Genomic DNA, 23,118 nt, shown 5'->3' with positions numbered 1-23,118 from the left:
ACTCTCCTGTCAAGTTTTATGGGACCAATCAGGCATAGTGTACTCGGGGGACTTCCTGGACTTAAAGAGGCAATAAAGAGGCAGACACCCATGGAGCTGTCTGTCTGTCTCTCTCTCAAACACGCACACACAGATACACACACACCCAGGCTCATAGAAGGCCTATAGTTTTGAAGTATGGTATGAATCAAAGTATGAATGGAGAAAACACAGTGTTGCTAAAGATTATCTGTGTATCAAACTGGATAGAACATCTCTGTTAGCTTATAGCCTGCTTACAGCACCTCATACCATGAATGTAAACATATTATTTACAGTAATTTGCCAGGGATCAATTTACACAAGTATATTCAATGTTATAAAGTGCGTATAGGGTTGGTTTCCCGGACACAGATTAACCCTAGTCCTGGATTAAATAGCATGGTCAATGGAGAGCTGTGACATCAGGATGGATGTCACATTGTCGTCTAGTGATTTCCATTGGCAAAGGTTGACCAATCCAAAGCTAGAATAATGGAAAAGGGTTACAACAATGACACTGGAACTTAGAAGACAGATGCCTGATGACCTGTATGGTCTGTCTGGAGTAATTTACAGGATAGCGTGTTTGAGTGAGTTGGACAGACAGCTCAAGGTGAATACTTTCCAAGGCAGAGAAAAAGGGATCCACTGACATAACCATAGAAATAGAATGACTAGAATGGATAATCCCCTCAGACCACAGCAATTTGATAGCACCCTCATGGATACACCCAATCTGGCTCAATGAATGGGCCATGTCTGTTCTAGTGATTCTATTTATACGGACACAACACTATCCACTATGCTCTGGCACCTAACCTTGTGACACTAGAGGGCCAGGTGCCTGTGTCTTAAATCACTCTGCTGCTCCAGAGGTATGGTATGTATGAGACAGGCCATTCTATAAACAGAGGAAGAGAGACACATGCAGACAGACACAAGAGATGGACGTGAATGAGAGTAGTCTCTACTGATTTAAGACTAACTGACACAGGACTAAAAGTCTTTGGCTTATTACAACTTCACTTGGCAGCATCATTAGCCGAGCTCTTCGTCATTGGTATAACTGATCATCTCCCTTAGAGTAAGACCATGGAGATGAAGACCCAGGCTCAGGTGTGTGCTACTGTGCTTCAAAAGAGGGAATTTGGTGGGATCCATCTTGGCTCTTTTTTTTGTTATTCTGAAACCTTCTCTCTCCAGGAGATGCTGTTGAAGCACCAGGAATGTCTGAAGAGGCAAAGAGAAGCGGTGAAGTTCCGAATGAAGAAATTAAGCACAAAGCAAACTGAAATCACTGTAAGTAAACTAACAGCATGGGGATTAATCTGTGTGAACAGACGCATCACACTACCATGTTAGTCATATTAAACGCACACATGAAAGTTCCAGTGAAATTGTTGGGGTCTGAGGGGCTTCGGCCCTTCTAGAATTTATATTTGGTAACACTTCTTTGTAACAAGTATGTAACAAGAATTGTAATTAACTGTAATAATACATAGTTAAACTGTAATAACAACATGTAACTGGAGGTAAAACAGTCTGTAATTACAGAGGTGTAACAATGAACGCTTGTTACCATGCTTGTTACAAATCTTAACGTTTCCGATAGCATCCCAATCAAATATCCTAAAGCACTATATTTCAGCCTGCACAAATCATGTGATTAGTTAGCTCATTTAAAATCAACCACTTCATTGACTGACACAACTCTGACACAATAAATGGCTCTGTAGTCTTTAGGCCCAATGAATAAAACAAGTTCACATTACTTTCAATTGTTAAGTCAATTAATGGTGTATTTGACAATCGGTAGATTATTTTAACCAAACATTTTTAGACACATGAATAAACAGTTATGGTTAAAATTGTGAGATAGTCATTCGTGCTTAACAAATTGAAAGCCTATTGCCTTTTTGCTGCCTACTGCCTTTTTGTCCCAGACTTGGCAATCCGGTACCGCTTGCCATGCGGTACTAGAGAGAACAGTCTATGACTGGGGTGGCTGGGGGTCTTTGACAATTTTTAGGGCCTTCCTCTGACAACGCCTGGTGTAGAGGTTCTGGATGGCAGATAGCTAAGCCCCAGTGATGTACTGGGCCGTACGCACTACCCTCTGTAGTGCGTCGCGGTCGGAGGCCGAGCAATTGCTGTACCAGGCAGTGATGTAACCAGTCAGGATGCTCTCAATGTTGCAGCTGTAGAACCTTTTGAGGAGCTCACGACCTATGCCAAATCTTTTTAGGTTCCTTAGGGGGAACAGACTTTGACGTGCCCGCTTCACGACTGTCTTGGTGTGTTTGGACCATTCTAATTTGTTGGTGATGTGGACACCAAGGAACTGGAAGCTCTCAACCTGCTACACTACAGCCCCGCCGATGAGAATGGGGGCGTGCTTGGTCCTCCTTTTCCTGTAGTCTACAGTCATCTCCTTAGTCTTGGTTACATTGAGGGATAGTTTGTTATTCTGGCACCACTCGGCCAAGTCTCTGTTGGCATAACTAACAGCTGTGTTGGTTATGCTAGCTAGTTAACTGTAGCTAGATAATCATAACTTCTCTAGGCTATTTAGCTAGCTAGTTACCATCTACAGAATAGACCTTCAATGCAATATGATGAATTCTCTAAACTTGACTAGCTAGCTACCTAAATCTGTAAATCTAGCTATGCTATGGTCACTATTCGCCAGCTAACTAGCTAACGTTAACTGGGCTCTATGGTGTAATCTTCCTTGAACATTGTTCTCAGGGTATCGGTACCTCAAGGGTATTACGTGAGACACAACCAGCATGTTAACGTTAGTTAGCTAGCTTGCTACTTGTGTCACACTATGAGTAACGTAAAGTCCTTTTCAATGTACTGTAAGCTAACGCACTTCTGTACATCGTGCTGTAACGTACAATTTACCTTATTTTAGCGCCCCAAAAATAAACTTCCAGGTCAACTGTAATATGAATACAATTGTAAAGCACAATTTCTCCCCTTTCCAGCAAAATCAATGACGAGACCTTCAAAAAAAAATGACAGGTGTGGAAGTGAAACCTACTGCGTGATAGGGAAAGGGGGAGATAAGCCGTGTGGGGAAACGCCCAATCTGTTCAACTTATCACCTCTAAAATGTTAATGAAACACTATAAAGAGTTTATTTAATGTGTCATTATATAATGTGTCATTATATATATATATATAAAAAGGAGTACGGGAAAAACACGCTGGATGACTTGACTAAACATGCAAGATGAACTGGCACTGAGAGACAGGAAACACAGGGATAAATACACTGTGGAAAATAAGCGACACCTGGAGGGGGTGGAGACAATCACAGGAACAGGTGAAATAGATCAGGGCGTGACAGTACCACCCCCACCTGGCTGACCATGGTGTCGGTGGTGGAAATCGGCGATGAAGGCCCGGGTCCAAGATGTCTTTAGCTGGGACCCAGCACCTCTCCTCCGGGCCATAACCCTTCCAGTCAACCAGGTACTGGAAACCCCTGCCCCATGGTCGAACCTTCAGGAGGCGCGTCACCATATACGCTGGATGGCCACCGATAACCCGGGGGGGAGGGATGGGCCTGGAGACAGAAAACAAAGGACTGTGAGACATGGGCTTAATCCTAGACACATGGAAGGTAGAGTGAATCAGATTGTACGGGGGTAACACAAGACGGACAGCAGTGGAACTCAGGACTTTGGAGATGGGAAAAGGACCAATGAACCGGGGAGACAGCTTGCGAGATCCCGAGTGGAAAGCCATACCCTCTGCCCAATGAGGTAGCGGGGACCTGAGGTCCGGCGATGGTTCGCTTGTCGACGATCCCTGTAGTTGATCTTGAGAATAGCAGCCCTGGATCTTTTACAGGTACGTCGACAGCGGAAGACAAACATCTGGGCCAAGGGTACGCTGACCTCCTGCTCTTGTTCCGGGAAGAGTGGAGGCTGATACCCCATGGAGCACTCGAAAGGGGAGAGTCCCATGGCAGAACTGGGAAGGGTGTTCCGGGCATACTCCACCCAGACCAGTTGACGGCTCCAGGTAGTTGGGTTGGTTGAGACCAGGCACCTTAACGTGGTCTCCAGGTCTTGGTTGGCTCGCTCCGACTGACCGTTAGTTTTGGGATGGAATCCGGATGACCGACTGGCCGACGACCCAATAAGTTTTCAGAATGGCTTCCAGAACTGAGATGAGAACCCTGATCGGACACCATATCTACTGGAGTCCATGTCTACTGGGAGTCCATGTATCCGGAAGACATGCTGGGCCGTCTCCTTGGCAGAAGGAAGTTTGGGGAGAGGGATGAAATGGGCGGCCTTGGAGAACCGATCGACTACCGTCAGAATGACCTTGTTGCCATCAGACAGAGGGAGCCCAGTGACAAAGAGATATATGAGACCAGGGACGATGAGGCACCGGTAGTGACTGAAGGAGGCCTGAAGGAGCTTGCCGTGGAGTCTTGATTCTGAGCACACACTGTGCATGCGGCAACGAAGGTGGGCCACCAGAAATGTTGTTGGAGGAAGCCTAGTGTACGACGGAACCCTGGATGACAGGTCAGTCTGGAGGAATGAGCCCATTCCAGGACCCGGGACAGGACTGGATTAGGGACAAACATCATTTTTGTCATGCCCCCTTCAGATCCAGGCTGGGAGCGTTGTGCCTCACGGACCAGGTACTCAATACCCCAATCCACAGTGGCAGCAAGGCATGAGGTAGGGAGAATGGTTTCAGAGGTTGAGGGTGTGGCAGAGGAACTGTATAGGCGGGAGAGGGCATCATGCTTTACATTCTTTGATAGGAGATGGTTAAATCTGGTGAACAGGAGGGCCCACCAGGCCTGCCTGGAGTTAAGGCGCTTGGTTGTACGGAGATTTTCCAGGTTTTTATGGTCAGACCAGACCAGGATTGGCTGTTCTGCTCCTTCCAGCCAGTGCCTCCACTCTTCCAATGCCATCTTCACCACCAGGAGTTCTTGGTTGCCAACATCGTAGTTCCTTTCACAAGGATTGAGACGATGGGACAGGAAGGCACAGGGATGAAGCGTCTGGTCCTGGGCTGATCGCTGGGACAGGATGGCCCCCACTCCAACATCCGAAGCATCCACTTCCACCACATATTGACGCGAAGGGTCCGGATGGATGAGGACGGGTGCTGTTGTAAACCGATGCTTCAGGTCCACAAAGGCTTTGTCAACAGCTGGAGACCATTTGAACGGTACATTGGGAGAGGTGAGTGCCGAGAGGGTGGCTGACAGGGTGCTGTAGTCCCGAATGAAACGACGGTAGAAGTTTGAAAAACCAAGAAACCGCAGCCTGGATGTTGGTTGAGGCCAATCCACCACTGCTTTCAACTTTTCTGGATCCATCTGAACATTGCCCTCAGCAATGACATATCCCAGAAAGGTGATTGTAGAGCAGTGGAACTCACACTGGGGAACGGTTGGTTCCCCAGGAGGAGTTGAAGGACCTGTCTGACATGAAGAACATGTTCTTGTGCAGATCGGGGGAAAAAACAGGATGTCGTCAAGGTACATGAACACATGTAAGAACACATGCATGTCCCGAAGCACATTATTGACCAAAACCTGGAAAACAGCGGGGGCGTTGGTGACTCCAAATGGCATGACCTGGTACTCATAATTTCCACTGGCTATGTTGAAGGCTGTCTTCCAATCATCCCCCTTGGGTATCCGAACCAGGTGGTAGGCATTTTGAAGGTCCAACTTAGAAAATATGGTGTCCCCCAGGAGAGGTTCAAACGCCGAGGAGAGGTAGGGGGTAACGATTCTTGAGTCATGGTATTCTGTGGGGATAGCAGAGACATCCACAGTCTTGCTGTGCTTGCTGTGCTGCTTGAAGGCAGTGGGAATGGCAAAATGGGCTCCAACCCAGGATGGAGCTTGTGGTCCAATCTATCATTGGATTGTGCTTTTGAAGCCAAGAAAATCATAAAACAACCGGAACATGGGGAGATGCAATGAGGAGGAACTCTATTGTCTCACTGTGGTTGCCAGAAACCCGTAATTGAACGGGCACAGTACTATGGGTGAGAGTCAATGAGCACTCGGAGAGACTTAGATTGGTCTCCCCACAGCACAAAAGCAAAAAGGGGTGTGTGGGTGATGGGAATTAGGGAACTCCCATTCTGACTCACCATAGTACTGGTACCCACTAGAGACAAGGGTTCCGTAATAGGGCAGGTAGCTATAAAATGTCCTGCCCCTCCACAGTACAGACAACAGTTGTTATTAATTCTACGTGAGCGCTCCCAAACTGATAGCCTAGTTCTTCCCAACTGCATGGGCTCAGGAGTATCCAACTCACCAGTTGTAGATTCTCGAGAGGGATTGGGTGACTTCAAATCCTCTCGGAAGAGCTGCCTTCGGAAACTTCCGGATTCCCTTGGAGGTGAACACGCCATAGCGGGTGCACGAGTGTGCCTGAGACCAGACCTCCTCTCACTCTTCCGTTCCCTTAGGCGTCCATCAATTTTAATGGTAAGGGCGACAAGGGAGTCGAAATCCATCGGAAATTCCTGAGCAGCTAGCTCATCCTTTACATCCTCAGATAATCTGTGCAAAAAAGTATTGAAAAGACACTCCAGATTCCAGGAACTCTCGACGGCCAACGCACAAAAATCAACCGCATAGTCTGCCACACTATGGGAGTTTTGATGTAAGTCAAGCACTTTACTGGCCGCCTTTCTCCCGGAAACCGCATTCCTCCAGATGCCCACAAATGGCAGATTGTTGCTCCCAAACTGCCGTAGCCCAGGAGAGCGCCCTTCCCGACATTAGTGTAATAATATACGCTTCCTTCGATCTGTCTGAAGGAAACAAAGATGGCTGTAGCTCAAAAATAAGCGAGCACTGAGAAACAAATGGATGGAGGCCACTGTGTTCTTGGGAACCTTCTTGGGAATCAATGCTGCAGAATAATTTTTGGAATCCCTTCCCCAGATCTGTGCCTCGACACAATCCTGTCCCGGAGTTCTAATCAAAACAAATCAAATCACATTTCATTTGTCACATGCACCGAATACAACAACCTTACAGTGAAACACTTACAAGCCTTTAACTGGCAATACAGTATTAAGAGAAAAGAAGAAGAAATATAACAAAAAATTAAGGAGCAACAATAAAATAATAGCAGTGTGGCTATATACATGGGATTCCGGTACAGAGTCAATGTGCAGGGGGCACCGGTTAATTGAAGTAATTGACGTAATGTGTACATGTAGGTAGAGGTAAAGTGACTATGCATGGAAAATAAACAGAGAGTAGCAGCAGCGTAAAACTGGAGGGTGGGGTGGGGACAATGCAAATAGTCCGGATAGCCATTTGATTAACTATTAAAGAGTCTTATGGCTTGGGGGTAGAAGCTGTTATGAAGCCTTTTGACCTAGACTTGGCATTCCGGTACCGCTTGCCGTGCGGTAGCAGAGAGAACAGTCTACAACTAGGGTGGCTGGAGTACATGGCAATTTTTTGGGTGTCCCTCTGACACCACCTGGTATAGAGGTCCTGGATGGCAGGAAGTTTGGCCCCAGTGATGTACTGGGCCGTACGCACTACCCTCTGTATTGCCTTGTAGTCGGAGGATGAGCAGCTGCCATACCAGGTGGTGATGTAACCAGTCAGGATGCGCTCGATGGTGCAGCTGTAGAACTTCACGACTGTCTTGGTGTGTTTGGACCATGATAGTTTGTTGGTGATGTGGACACCAAGGAACTTGAAGCTCTCAACCTGCTCCAGTACAGCCCTGTCAAGGAGAATGGGGGCGTACTCTGTCTTCCTTTTTCTGTAGTCCACAATCATCTCCTTTGTCTTGGTCTCTTTGAGGGAGAGGTTGTTATCGTGACCTCACACTGCCAGGTCTCTGACCACCCCCCTATAGGCTGTCTCATCGTTGTCAGTGATCAGGCCTACAAATGTTGTGTTGTCGGCAAACTTAATGATGGTGTTGGAGTTGTACTTGGCCATGCAGTCATGGGTAAACAGGGAGTACAGGAGGGGACTGAGCACTCACTCCTGAGAGGCCCCTGTGTTGAGGATCAAAATGGCAGATGTGTTGTTACCTACCCTTACCACCATGGTGCGGCCCGTCAGGAAGTCCAGGATCCAGTTGTAGAGGGAGGTATTTAGTCCCAGAGTCCTTAGTTTAGTGATGAGCTTTGAGGGCACTATGGTTTTGAACGCTGAGCTGTAGTCAATGAATAGCATTCTCACATAGGTGTTCCTTTTGTCTAGGTGGGAAAGGGTAGTGTGGAGTGCAATAGAGATTGGCATCATCTGTGGATCTGTTGGGGCGGTATGCAAATCAGAGTGGGTCTCGGGGTTCTGCGATAATAGTGTTGATGTGAGCCATGTCCAGCTTTTCAAAGCACTTCATGGCTACAGACGTGAGTGCTATGGGTCGGTAGTCATTTAGGCAGGTTACCTTGGTGTTCTTTGGCACAGGGACTATGGTGGTCTGCTTGAAACATGTTGCTATTACAAACTCGGTCAGGGACAGGTTTAAAATGTTAGTGAAGACACTTGCCAATTGGTCAGCGCATGCTCAGAGTACACGTCCTGGTAATCCATCTGGCCCTGCGGACTTGTGAATGTTGACCTGTTTAAAGGTCTTACTCACATTGGCTACGAAGGACGTGATCACACAGTCATCCGGAACAGCTGATGCTCTCATGCATGCTTCAGTGTTGCTTGCCTCAAAGCTAGCATAGACGTTATTTAGCTCGTCTGGTAGGTTTGTGTAACTGGGCAGCTCGCGGCTGTGCTTCCCTTTGTAGTCCGTAGTAGTTTGCAAGCACTGCCACATCCAACGAGCATCAGAGCCGGTGTAGTATTCAATCTTAGTCCTGTATTCACAGTTTGCCTGTTTGATGGTTCGTCGGAGGTCATAGTGGGATTTCTTCTTAGCACCCGGGTTAGAGTTCCGCTTCTATTCTTTAGTTCAGTGTGGCTGTTGCCTGTAATCCATGACTTCTGATTGGGGTATGTACATACGGTAACTGTGGGGACGACGTTATCGATGCACTTATTGATGAAGCCAGTGACTGATGTGGTGTACTCCTCAATGCCATCGAAAGAATCCCGGAACATATTCCAGTCTGTACTAGCAAAACAGTCCTATAGCTTAGCGGACAATACCTTCGACCGCATGGCTTGGTTTTTTCTCTGACATGCACTGTCAACTGTAGGACCTTATATAGACAGGTGTGTGCCTTTAAAAATCATGTCCAATCAATTGAATTTAGCACAGGTGGACTCCAATCAAGTTGTAGAAACATATCAAGGATAATCAATGGGAACAGGATGCACCTGAGCTCAATTTCGAGTCTCATAGCAAAGGTTCTGAATACTTAAGGTATTTTTGTATTACATTTTTTATAAATTTGTAGACATTTCTAAAAACTTGTTTTATGCTTTGTCATTATGGGGTATTGTGTGTAAATTGATGAGGAAATACATTTAATTAGAATAAGGCTGTAACGTAGCAAAATGTGGGATAAGTCAAGCTGTCTGAATACTTTCCGAATGCACTATACATTAACTACAATATTTACAAGTAAGTACCCCTCAAGATACACTTAATTTTAACTAGCTAAATCCTGTGTAACACCTAGTAATTACATTGTACTTTTACATGTACTTGTGTGTTTATTATTCCACTTGAGGATGACACCCACTTGAGGATGACACCCGTATGGTAGACCCCAGTTAGTGAGGTTGACCTATATCTTATCTGTTTTGTAAACTCAACCAAGTTAATAACCTCTCTGGGATATGTGGGACGCTAGCATCACACCTGGCCAAAAGCCAGGGAAAATGCAGAGTGCCAAATTCAAATAAATTACTATAAAAATCAAACTTTCATTAAATCACACATACAAGATAGCAAATTAAAGCTACACTTGTTGTGAATCCAGCCAACATGTCAGATTTCAAAAAGGCTATTTGGCGAAAGCAAACAATGCTATTATCTGAGGATAGCACCTCCATAAACAAAGAGAGAAACCATATTGCAACCCTGCAGGCGTGACGCGACACAAAACGCAGAAATAAAAATATAATTCATGCCTTACCTTTGACAAGCTTCTTTTGTTGGCACTCCAATATGTCCCATAAACATCACAAATGGTCCTTTTGTTCGACTAATTCCGGCGATATATGTTATGGCGCGTTTGATCCAGAAAAACACCGGTTCCAAAAGTTACCTGTAGTAAACTTTGCCAAAACATTTCAAGCTACTTTTGTAATACAACTTCAGGTATTTTTTTACGTAAATAATTGATCAAATTGAAGACGGGATAATCTGTGTTCAATACAGGAGGAAAACAAACTGTAGCTAGCTTTCTGGTGACGCGCCTCTATCTAACAGTACACTTCAAGTGACCCTCGTTCAAGATGGCCGTCCTTCTTCATTACACAAAGGAATAACCTCAACCAATTTCTAAAGACTGTTGACATCCAGTGGAAGCGATAGTAACTGCAAGAAGGTCCCTTAGAAATCTGGATTCCCAATGAAACTCATTGAAAAGAGAGTGACCTCAATAAAAACAAATATCTGAATGGTTTGTCCTCAGGGTTTCGCCTGCTAAATAAGTTCTGTTATACTCACAGATATGATTTAAACAGTTTTAGAAATTTCAGAGGGTTTTCTATCCAAATCTACTAATTATATGCATATCTTATCTTCTGGGGATGAGTAGCAGGTAGTTGAATTTGGGCATGCATTTCATCTGGACGTGAAAATACTGCCCCCTGTCACCAAGAAGTTAACCCAGATGGTACACTTTTTGGGGGCAAGTGCTAGCAACAATATTGAGTGGACATTTTGAAGAGTGTGCATTCACAGATAGGAAATCAGAGTTTATGTCATCTCGGGACACCCAGCGCATCTGTCCACAAGAGATTATACCCTCGGATGAAGCTGAGAAGAAACAAAACACTGGTGAAGTTAGTGAAAACTTGACCATTTGTAACAAGCATTGTAACATGCATTCGTTGTTACACCTCCGCAATTACAGAATGCAATTGATGACCTGTTGATATTACAGTGGAACTGTGAGTTATTACAATTACCTTCAATGCTTGTCACAGAGTAATTATCCATGCAATTACACTGTAAGGATCCCTTAAAAGGAAGTGTTGCTTTATATTTCTGTGGTCACATCTCATATCTATATTTCAATGGTGTCTATTTGTGCTAAAAAAAACTCTCAAAGCATGTGCACATGAAGCTCTAAGATGGGATATGTTGCAATGACTTTCACACTGATTGAGTCTGTGTCACCCAACCAGAAAAAGTCATCAGCAATGAGGGAGAGTATAAGGAAGAAGTATGAGGACATCCAGAGGGTTCTGGATGAGGACCTGGGGATGACTCTAACCCACCTGGAGATGGAGGAGAGAGCTGCAGTCACAGCCCTGGAGGACCTGATGGAGAAGAACTGCACCATCATTCAGGAGATAGAGCAGGATCTGGCCAGGCTCACAGCTGAGCTGGCCCAGAAGGACTTTCTACTGCCTTATTCACTGGTGATTTGGCTCTTCGGTTCTATTTAACATGAACTCATTCAATGGATATTGATGATGGATGTAACTATGATATGTACATATTGTGAACTGCCTATTCATTGTCACTATCTTTATTTCCTACCCATCTTCTCCAGGACACTGAGATAGTTGGCAGGTATGTCATTTGATCCAGATAAATTGTTTGTTTCTTATACCTCATGCAAATCAGATACAAATATTTTTTAGGGAAACCTGTGATTGACAAATATGTTTTCAATCATCATTATTGATCATGAACTGTCACTGTTCATGTGATGGCTCCTGCAGTAAATATTGATGTCTGTCTTCTCTCACCCAGAGTGATAGATCTGCTGAGCAGGACAGATCCCAGCAAAGTGAACTTGGATGAGCCTAAAGCTGACCAGATCCTCAGCCTCACCAACAACATGCTGCTACTCATACGCTCCCAGACCCCCATCACCAAGAGACTCATCAAGAGCTGTGAGTTCCCTTAGTATTCCATGAAGTCTTTTCATTTTTAATGATTTCATTCATAAGATGTGATGTCAATCACACTTGAAGCGAGATAGGCAGGTTCTTTTTTTACACCCAGAGGTCTGTCAGAGTTATTTCGTTATAGATGTGTTACATCTATAATGTATGTGTGGGTAAGCCATTTTAACATGCAGCATGTTTTTGAACCTAAAAATGCAATCTCAATTGTACCTCACACTGCCCTCTCCCACCGTGACAAGAGGGGAAATAACTATGCTAGAATGCTGTCATACAGCTCAGTGTCCACACCATAGTTCCCTCCAAGCTCATCACCAAGCTGGGGATGCTGGAACTGAACACCTCCCTCTGCAACTGGATCCTGGATTTCCTGAAGGGTCACCCTCAGGTGGTAAGGGTAGGCAACAACACCTCCGCCACGCTGACCCTGAACAGGGTGTCCTTCAGGGTTGTGTGCTTAGTCCCCTCTAGTACTCCCTGTTCACCCACAACTGATTGGCCACGCATGACTCCATCATCAATTTGTCTGATGACACAACAGTGTCTCACCGAAGGCGATGAGACAGCCTACAGGGAGGATGTAAGAGACTTGGCAGTGTGGTGCCAGCACAACCTCTCCTTCAAAGTCAGTAAGACCAAGAAGCTGATCGTGGACTATAGGGGAAAGAGGGGAGAGCACATCCCCATACACATTGACAGGGCTGGTCAAGAGCTTCAAGTTCCTTGGTGTCCACATCACTAAGGACTTAACATGGTCCACACACACTCGCACAGTCAAGAAGAGGGCATAATAGGCTGAACATTTTTGGCATGGGCCCCAAGGTCCCCAACAAATTCTACAGCTGCACCATCAAGAGTGTCTTGACTGGCTGCATCACAGCTTGGTATGTCAAGTGCACTGCCAAGTGCTACATAGGGTGGTGAGGACAGCCCAGTACATCACTGGGGATGAGTCCACTTTGACATAATGGGGTATTGTGTGTAGGCCAGTGACACAAAATCTCAATTTAATCTATTTTCAATTCAGGCTGTAACACAACAAAATGTGGAAAAAGTTACACTTTGTAACCCTGCACATTGATCTAGTACTGGTACTCCCTGTATATACCTGTAGATCCATTCTTGTGTATTTTATTCCTCGTGTTACTATTTTTCATTGTATTGATATTTTTAAACTCTGCATCAATAGGAAGGGCTAGTAAGCAAGCATTTCACTGTAAAGTCTACACACGTTGTATTTGGTGCATGTGACAAATAAAATCTGATTTGATTTTAAAACCTAAAACTCTGTGATTTCAAATTTTTATCAGCACAAAGCGGTTATGGCTCGCCACACCCAGCCAGTGAGAATATTTTCTTTTAAATATTGTCATTTCTCATGGTAAAAATACACATCTGTCCCCAGATTCCACAGAGGTTTCCCTGGACCCAGAGACAGCGCACCCTAAGCTGATAATTTCCCCACGCGGTGACAGTGCCACCTACACAGACACCTGGCAGGAACTACCAGAGCTCCCGGGCCGCTTTGACACCACCCTCAACGTGATCAGCCTGCAGGGTTTCAGCTCTGGGCGTCACTACTGGGAGATAGATGTGGCTGGTAAGACGTACTGGGAGCTGGGCCTCACCTACCCCACCATCTCCCGCAAGGGCAGAGCTGAGGACTGTTGGCTGGGCCGTGGCTCTGACTCCTGGGCTGTGGAGTTCTTTGATGGGGAGTACACAGCCTGGCACAGTGGGGTGCCCCACCAGCTGCCTGTCACAAAACACTTCAGCCGTATTGGGGTGCTATGTAGTTTCCCAGGGGGCCTGGTGTCTTTCCTGGGGGCGGACAGCATGACCCCTCTGTTCTCATTCTGCGCAGGGGCTTTCAGGGACTGTCTCCACCTGGCGTTGTGCTCAGGTCACGATCACAATGGTACAAACACCAAACCCATTGTGATCTGTAACGCACCTCCTAGTGCTTTCCAGAATGCCCAGGAATGCTGACTCTGCTTCTTATGATGCTCCTACTGACTCTTAAAGGCTTTATCATTGGATCATCAGCATTTAGTCAGCGATGTTATTTGACAATTTCTCATGTTGCTGCTCTTTTATCTATACAAGTACTTAAATATGCATTATGTAATCTATTAATGACTGGATTTAAGGTGCTGTTTCGAGGTAGAAGGGGAGGATCAAGATCCTTTTAAATGTATTGTGGTTCCAGTTTTAGAGAAGTCCATATCGTTCTAACCAAAGTATTAGTGGTTTTAGCTATCAAATAAATATATATATATATATATATATATATATATATTGCTGCTCTGTAAACCAGACAGGGCCACAGAAGGAAGATTTGCCGTAAAATAAACTTCATGCCCCTGGAGAGTAGCCTACACAGCTAACATGTGATGTGAATCCAAAGTCTACACTCAAACAAAAAACAATCTCTCTTTGTAAATAGGATCTCTGAGCTCTAATGGTAATATCCAATAGTAAATGACTAGTCCTATGTGCTAACTATATTTTCACAAACAATCTAGGTCAGTGTTGCCTGAATTGATGAATCACTTACTGTTAGAGTTGCAGATAATGTGTATGTTTGTTTATTATATGTGTTTTAAGGTAAGCTCTCTTTAAATGAAAAAAAAAACTCTGACACCTCTGACACCCCCTTAGTCAATAGAACGGTAGTGAGCGGTGAGAGACCTAGATGCCAAAGCACTCTGTGCATACAAAGGTTAGTCTTCCCACACAAATGGTTGGGAAATGATGTGGGTGATCTGACAGAATTACTCTTCTAGCCGCACACAATCACTGCCATCATGAACTCCAAGCCTCTTTTCTTCTGCCTCTTCCTTGTATTGCTAATTCTACCTGTTCAAGTAGGTATTCTACTCATTTGATTTTCTTTTGCAGTAAATATCAGGAATAAAAGGGTGATAGTTTAGAGTTGCAAGTTTAGAGTAGATGCCTGTCGAATGTGTTTGCTCTCCAGTACAACATTTTTCCAGTTGTTTAATTGTTTATTTTGCTGTGTTTAATAAAATCTAAAAGATGTGTTGTTTACAAGTTTTGCAGTTTGGCAAATATTGCATGAGTGCTGGCATTAGGCCTACTGTTGCACTGGTAAAATACAAATGTAGTAAATGCTACTACTGTCCATAATGTTACTTGGTTGAAAGAAGAATGATGACATCTTTTATTCAGTTACGTAAACAAGAGAAGCATGGAAAACATCCGAAACCGGAAAAACACAGCAAAAAGCCTGAAAGAAAGTACAGAAGACACGAGGATATTCTGAAGGGTAAACATATGATTTATTCATATATTATTATTATTCATATTTATTCATATTATTTATTCATAATGCACAATAGTATAGGCTTTCACAATATGCTTTCACACGCATGCACACACACAGACATAAAGAGAGAGGGGAAGAGGGAGAGGGAGAGCTAGACCATGTGACACGACAATGTTTGATAGTGTATCTCCGCTCTAGATCCATTCTTTGAGATCGTAGACGAACCAGGTGAGGACGATAGTGATGATCCTGACTGGCTTTATGAACTCCAAGAACCAGATGGTGAGATGTGAAGAAGAAATTGTCTTATGACATGCACTACATTGTAAAACCTTCCCTGCTGTTTTTACCATAACTTAAAGGCAGCAAGATCCCTGAAGGTTACTGTAAAAAAAAATAAAAAAATGACAGTATGTTACCGTACTGTATTTTACAGTATCCAATACTGATATTGTGATATTTTATATTGTTGTTTTAATGCTAACTTGCAGGCAACTGGCTGCCTGTAAGTTACCATAAAACAGATGTACAGTGCATTACTAATCTTTTAACCGTAATTGTACTGAATAATAAATGAACAAAATTGAAATCATTGAGAGGAGATGGGGTTTGCATTTGACAGTATTTTACCGTAATTGTATGCAATTGGTAATGTGTTTACATATTGCAGCATATCAATGAATGCCAGTTTGGAAGTCTTGTTTGGTCTTTTCTATCAATTGCACTATCAGAGGACTAAACAACGACTTCCAAACTAGTAGTGAATACATGGCAAAACAGACCAAAGGACATGTCAAATACTCAACCATTAAAGGTTTGAGACTTGCTGCCACTCCCATCTTTCCCCTATACACATTTAATTGTTGGGGCACTACTACCACACATCAGTGAAATTGGTACAGCAGTTAAGGTGGCACAAATGTAGCCTCTGACAAGTCACGCTACAGAATATGTTCATGAGCCAGAAAAACTATACCGCGCAACCACTAGTGGTCAAAGGATTTTTGATACCCCAAAGATTATGTGGGGTGGAATTACAGTACCATTCAAAATACAGCAATTCTTTCCCGGCCCACAATATTTTCCCACAATGCACAATAATTTACAGTATGCTGCAGTATAATGCTTAAAAGTATTTAACTGTTGATAAATCTACAAATTTACCGTACTGTAAAAATTAAATGTTTTCATTACACTGTAATATTTGGTGTAATTAAATTTGTAAAGAATTTAAATGTTGTAGACACCCTATTTGATTGGTTCTCTTCAGACCTTAATGTCTCTCAATCCTATCACTCAGAATTGTTTGAAAAAGTTGCAAGTTGCAAATCCCATAATGCTATGCAGTTACAGTAATGTACTGTTGAACCAACATTTCCTTGGGATTTACAGTATAATTTACTGTTTACGCGTAGAATCCCCCAGAGTGCATTGCCATTTACAGCAATTAACTGTAAATAATTAGTATGTTACTTTAGTGTTAGTTTTATCAAAACAACATACTGTAGATATAGTATGTCAGATGACATACAATTGTGAGGACACAAGAAGACGCTAAGGTCTATACTGACTGAGTCTAAAGTTGATGCCGAGTCTAAATCAATCACTGTTTGAAACTGCTCATGTAAAAGCCTTCCTCCTCCCCTTGTGTTGTTCATATTGCAGGCCAATGCAACCCAAACCCTTGCCTCAATGACGGTGTGTGTGAGGAGAAGGGAAAGAGAAGGTTCAAATGTGACTGCCCCAAGCCATTCAAGGGCAAGAAGTGCCAGAAAGGTAGGAAAGGGAAAAGAGGCTCCATAAATTGAAAAAGCTTTATACTTTAGTCCTTGGCTTGTATAGTAGATTTTAAATCGTTTTTAGACCAACATTATTTACGACAAAGATTATGCCACATTTGCCTTGCGGATACAGTCAGATGTAGTGAGAAATAAACCGATGTGAATCTGAATTGTTCTTACAGGGCCCAAAAGGTGTAAGAGGGGCACATGTGGTCGTGGCGAGTGTGTGTTGACCTCTAAACCACCTTTCTACGCGTGCAAGTGCAAGCAGCCCTTCCTGCCCCCAGACTGCAAATCACGTGAGAGCCCTCCTGACCTCTTGCCTCTGAATTGTCCTCACAAATTATTCAAATTATTATCCTCTTTCATTTTTTTTTTTTGGTAATGTGAGAAAATAGCAATGTATACTATGGAATTTGTTGGTCATTTTTAGCTAAGCATGATGCTTCTGTAATCACATTCCTTTTCCAGTTGCGGTGTGTCAGCCTAACCCCTGTAAGAATGGAGGCTTGTGCGTCAAGGATGGCATGGACTTTGACTGCCTCTGCCCAGAAGGCTTCAGTGGACGTTTCTGTAATGTTGGTAAATAAATACAGTACATTCCATCTCTTCAGTCAGCCCCCCCCAAAAAATGGGAATTGGAATTTCAGTTTACTGAATTGAGAGAATTTAAATAGAATGGTCAAACCGTTCCTGGTATACTGACTGGATGTAAATGTCATAATCTTGACTAGGCCCAGATGACTGTTACAAGCTCAAGGATGACGGGGAGTCATATCGCGGCAATGTGAGTGAGACAGATTATGGAGAGGAATGTCTCTACTGGAACTCCCATTTCATCCTGGAGAAAGGCTCTGATCCCTTCAATGACTTTGAGGATGACGATGGACTAGGCCCTCATAACTTCTGCAGGTCTGGGCACATATTCACATAGAGTCTCAGAGTATGAGTGATGATGTAGGATCAGTTTATCCTTTTAGATAAGATCAGTATAGTATGCGACTCCGGGATGCTGGCCTTCTAAGCAGAGTTGCAAAGAAAAAGCCATATCTCAGACTGGCCAATAAAAATAAAAGATTAAGATGGATAAAATAACCTAGTCACTGGACAAAGGAACTCTGCCTAGAAGGCCAGCATCCCGGAGTCGCCTCTTCACTGTTGACGCTGAAACTGATGTTTTGCGGGTACTATTTCATGAAGTTGTCAGTTGAGGACTTGTGAGGCGTCTGTCTCCCAAACTACTTGTCCTCTTGCTCAGTTGTGCACCGGGGCCTCCCACTCCTCTTTCTATTCTGGTTAGAGCCAGTTTGCGCTGTTCTGTGTAGGGAGTAATGCACAGCATTGTACAAGATCTTCAGTTTCTTGGTAATTTCTCACATGGAATAGCCTTCATTTCTCAGAACAAGAATAGACTGACGAGTTTCAGAAGAAAGGTCTTTGATTCTGGCCATTTTGAGCCTGTAATGGAACCCACAAATGCTGATGCTCCAGATACTCAACTAGTCTAAAGAAGGACAGTTTTATTGCTCCTTTAAATCAGCAAAACAGTTTTCAGCTGTGCTAACATAATTGCAAAATAGTTTTCTAATGATCAATTAGCCTTTTAAAATGATAAACTTGGATTAGCTAACACAACGTGCCATTGGAATACAGGAGTGATGGTTGCTGATAATGGGCCTCTGTGCGCACATGTAGATATTCCATAAGAAATCTGCAGTTTCCAGCTACAATAGTCATTTACAACATTAACAATGTCTACACTGTATTTCTGATCAATTTGATGTTATTTTAAATGACAAAAAAACAAGAACATTTCTAAGTGACCCCAAACTTTTGAACGGTAGTGTATACTCATCTCTCTCACACTTAAACATATTGCTTTATACAGCTAACTATCTTGTTTACTGTTGTGTATTGATTGGTCCAGAAACCCAGATGGTGACACTCAGCCATGGTGCTTCATAAGAAGAGGGCGGGTGCTGCTGTGGGATCACTGTGGCGTTAGGGAGTGTGCTAAGCCCACAGGTCAGCATTAAATATCATATCTCTGACAGCTGCCTATATGGACAGGAAGTGAACATCAGGCCAAATAGTTTATCCCGCGGGGATAAGTCAATCAAATCAATCAAATGTATTCACAAAGCCCTTTTTACATCAGCCGATGTCACAAAGTGCTATGCAGAAACCCAACCTAAAACCCCAAACAGCAAGCAATGCAGATGTAGAAGCACGAGTAAAATTGTACTGAATTCTTTCAGCCATGGTCACAACAGATGCTGGTCCTAAGCCTACTACTGGTCCGAAGCCCACTACTACAACTACTACAACTATCAAGCCTACTACTCGTCCCAAAACCACTACTACAACTACTACTACAACACCCAAGGCTGAACCAACACCGGCCAAACCCTCAGCGGGTCCAGAGAAACCTACAGCGCCAAAGCCCAGTGGAGCCCCACGACAGACCACAGCTAGCCCCACCTCTGATAAGCAGTTCACCACCTGTGGAAAGCCCCAGCCGAAGAAGGCCATCACCAGGATCTACGGAGGCTTGAAGGCCGTCCCTGGAGCCCAACCCTGGCAGCTGTCCCTGCAGGTCCGACCCAAGGGCTCCAGCCAGGCATACAGGCACATCTGTGGAGCGGTGCTCATCGATAGCTGCTGGGCTCTGACTGCCGGCCACTGCATGTGAGTATAACTATAATACAGTGCCTTCAGAAAGTATTCATACACCTTGACTTGTTCCACATTTTGTTGTGTTTCAGCCTAAATTGAAAATGGATTCAATATTTTTTTTCTTCACCCATCTATACCCCATAATGACAAAGTTAAAACATGTTTTTTTAAATGTTTGCAAATGTACTGAAAATGAAATACAGAAAACCCCAATTTACATAAGTATTCACACCCCTGAGTCAATAAATGTTAGAATCACCTTTGGCAGCGATTACAGCTGTGGGTCTTAATAGGTAAGTCTCTAAGAGTTTTGCACATCTGGAGTGTACAATATTTGCACATTATTATTTATAATACGCATGAACCCATACAATATAGACCACTGACATAGTGTACCCAGAGATACACTGTACTGTATATACACTATGTCAGTGGTCTATATTGTATGGGTTCTTTCGTTGGTCCTTATGGATGCATGTACCTTCAGAAATTATTCACACCCCCCACATTTTGTTGTGTTACAGCCTGCATCCCGAATGGCACAGTGGTCTAAGGCACTGCATTTCAGTCCAAGAAGCATCACTGCAGTCCCTTACAGCCTTATTCTAAAATGGGATAAAATAGCTTATTCCCTTATCAATCTACACACAATAGTCCATATTGACAAAACAAAAACTGCTAACACATTTACATAAGTATTCACACCATTTACTCAGTACTTTGTTGAAGCACCTTTGGCATCGATTACAGCCTCAAGTCTTCTTGGGTATGACTCTATCAGCTTGGTGGTTCCCCTGATCTGTGCCTCGACACAATCCTGTCTCTGAGCTCTACGGACAATTCCTTAAATCTCATGGCTTGGTTTTTGCTCTGACATGCACTGTCAACTGTGTGACCTTTTATAGGCAGGTATGCGCCTTTCCAAATCATGTCCAGTCAATTGAATTTACGACAGGTGGACTCCAATAAAGTTGTAGATACATCTGAAGGATGATCAATGGAAACAGGATGCACCTGAGCAAAATTTTGAGTCTCATAGCAAATTTTCGGAATACTTATGTAAATAAGGTATTAAAATTAAAATTAGGTTTTAAATTTTTAATACATTTGCAAAGAATTTCATTGTGTGTAGGTTGTTGAGGAAATAAATGTATTTAATCCATTTTAAAATAAGGCTGTAACGTAACAAAATGTGAAAAAAGTTAAGGGGTCTGAATACTTTCCGAATGCACTGTATATCAATCCCATGGATCACTGCAAGTAATTTTTGCAACCCTACATTGTGTTTGTGTTGGACCAGTGATCCAAAGGACCAGATGCAGGTGGTGGCTGGGAGTCTGACTCTAGGAAAAGATGTGCCCATTGGGCAGACGATCACAGTGGAGAAAGCTACAAGGCATGAGAATTACAAGGAGACACCCACAGCTGTTTACAATGACATAGGTGATATTTGCACTTGCTCTTTCTCAAAGCTCTGTTTATTGTAGTTTGCATGTCAGGATTTCCTTAAGGATGGTTTATTGTTATTAAGGGTTGGGATCAATTCAGTCAATTGAGGAAGAAAACCGAAAAACGACAATCTCCAATTCAAATAAGGAACAATTGGAATAAGAATTTCAGTAAACTTTTTGAATATAATTTACTGCATATAAATTAAATTGATCCTATTTATACTTTGTATTTTATATGGGTCTATACATTCCTACCTCCTTTAAAAAAAACATGTTCCCATATTATATTTGAATGTATAATATCACGTGCAATATGATTAAATCATTGCTTACATTGTAACTGTGAAGAAATCCCAATTAAAATAGTTCTGAAATTGAAATGAAATTCCATCCCTGATTGTTATATTTTAGTGACTGCAAAGTCAATGTACCATAATATAAATTTCCTTTCTGACCCAAAGCGGTGCTGAAGCTGAAGGCCACAGATGGTCACTGTGCCAGAGAGAGCCAGTTTGTGAAGGCAGCCTGCTTGCCTGATAGCCTATTCCCTGATGGGACTGAGTGCACCATCTCTGGATGGGGCGCTACTGAGGACTGTAAGAGCAGGCTCTACTGCATTTCCTCATGTTCATGTACAATGTGCATGTACCCATGTTGTCATCATGCCCACAGAATATTTATTTAATTATATTACTCGTATCATGTGCATGTACACTAGTCATGTGTTATATAAAAATGTAACTGAATTCAATCAAATGGAATCTGATCATATTACATGGGTATTTTATGTGTGCTTGCAAACATCTGTTATATACTTGTTGTTCTCTTTCTCTACTTTCTAGAATTCCTCAGTGTGTGAACTATTATTTTCCCTTCACTATCACTCTTCTGCTCCCCCGTAGCTGACTACGGCTCCAACCACCTACTGGATGCCCAGGTGCTGCTGATCAGCCAGGAGAGCTGCTCAAGCAGCAAAGTCTATGGAAGCGCCATAGACAACACCATGTTTTGTGCCGGTTACCTGCAGGGAGGAGTGGACTCCTGCCAGGTCAGTGAGTTGATTGGGGTGGATTGATGACTCAATGCTGTGTTTGGGAGATGCTTTGAGACCAACTCTGACGGAGTACGGTACGATATCACATAAAGCATCATTTTGGGGGATTGAATTAGGATTGGATTGAGATTACTTCATGTGTTTGGTATTGAATGGTTTGAAAATGTTTAATGAACACTCCGTGTGACTGACAGGGTGACTCTGGAGGGCCACTGACGTGTAACAAGGAGAGCTCCCATTTCATCTACGGTATAGTGAGCTGGGGAGACCAGTGTGGGTTGAAGAACAAGCCTGGGGTCTACGCACGGGTCTCCCATTACCTTGACTGGATCAAGTCAAAGACACAAGCAGCATAGCTGGGCTATGCCAGTCCATGCAGTTGCAGGCACTAAAAAGTTTGATTACGGCACGGTATTGGCAGAACAATTCCTCAATGCATATGCAACATGGTGCTTTAGTGCCTTCTAGCGGTAGTTTATCACAAAAACCCTGCAGTAGCAAGTGCTAAAATAAGTGTCTCTTAATTGGACCGCTACTGAGTAATCATTGATTTATGTTTGAATATAGCTGACATGCTGTCATTCCAGGATATAAAATTACTGATTTGACTGTAAGAGAACAAAACCATTAAAACGTCCCTCTATGGACCTTCCTGCAAAGATGGGGATTCTGAATACTGTCTATTATTTTTTACAATGGTATTCTTGGATAAACTTGTAGTGATAATGAGAGAAAACTACGTAGTAAGTATAGGTCTATAAAAGGAAAGCACAGAACCTTTCATGGTGAATAATATGTGGTTTAATGGTCAATAG

At 43.3% G+C, this 23,118-nt stretch overlaps 2 protein-coding genes across 3 annotated transcripts; both read left to right on the top strand.

Annotated features, from left to right (window-relative positions):
• The first annotated feature begins 147 nt into the window (after positions 1-147).
• Positions 148-14,924, top strand: LOC110525652 (probable E3 ubiquitin-protein ligase TRIML1). Of its 2 annotated transcripts, XM_021605982.2 has the most exons (6): positions 148-1,137; positions 1,225-1,320; positions 11,324-11,560; positions 11,695-11,714; positions 11,898-12,040; positions 13,458-14,924. In XM_021605982.2, the coding sequence occupies exons 1-6, from the start codon at positions 1,114-1,116 to the stop codon at positions 14,039-14,041; spliced, it is 1,104 nt and encodes a 367-aa protein (XP_021461657.1). In that variant the 5' UTR covers positions 148-1,113; the 3' UTR covers positions 14,042-14,924. The 2 variants fall into 2 exon arrangements, with proteins under 2 accessions (XP_021461657.1, XP_021461652.1); XM_021605977.2 differs by having other exon boundaries at positions 148-1,320.
• habp2 (hyaluronan binding protein 2) lies at positions 14,709-22,977 on the top strand. The gene is made up of 13 exons (XM_021605965.2): positions 14,709-14,919; positions 15,245-15,341; positions 15,540-15,623; positions 17,007-17,117; positions 17,305-17,421; positions 17,594-17,704; positions 17,857-18,034; positions 19,050-19,147; positions 19,381-19,810; positions 21,099-21,241; positions 21,711-21,845; positions 22,152-22,297; positions 22,498-22,977. Exons 1-13 carry the CDS (start codon positions 14,860-14,862, stop codon positions 22,657-22,659), a joined length of 1,872 nt encoding a protein of 623 aa, XP_021461640.1. The 5' UTR covers positions 14,709-14,859; the 3' UTR covers positions 22,660-22,977.
• The last annotated feature ends 141 nt before the right edge of the window (positions 22,978-23,118 follow it).

The sequence above is a fragment of the Oncorhynchus mykiss genome, chromosome 1 (assembly GCF_013265735.2).
Source record: "Oncorhynchus mykiss isolate Arlee chromosome 1, USDA_OmykA_1.1, whole genome shotgun sequence".
Taxonomy (NCBI): domain Eukaryota; kingdom Metazoa; phylum Chordata; class Actinopteri; order Salmoniformes; family Salmonidae; genus Oncorhynchus; species Oncorhynchus mykiss.
The sequence above is the reverse complement of the archived record's forward strand: the minus strand, read 5'-3'. Positions and strand labels throughout refer to the sequence as shown.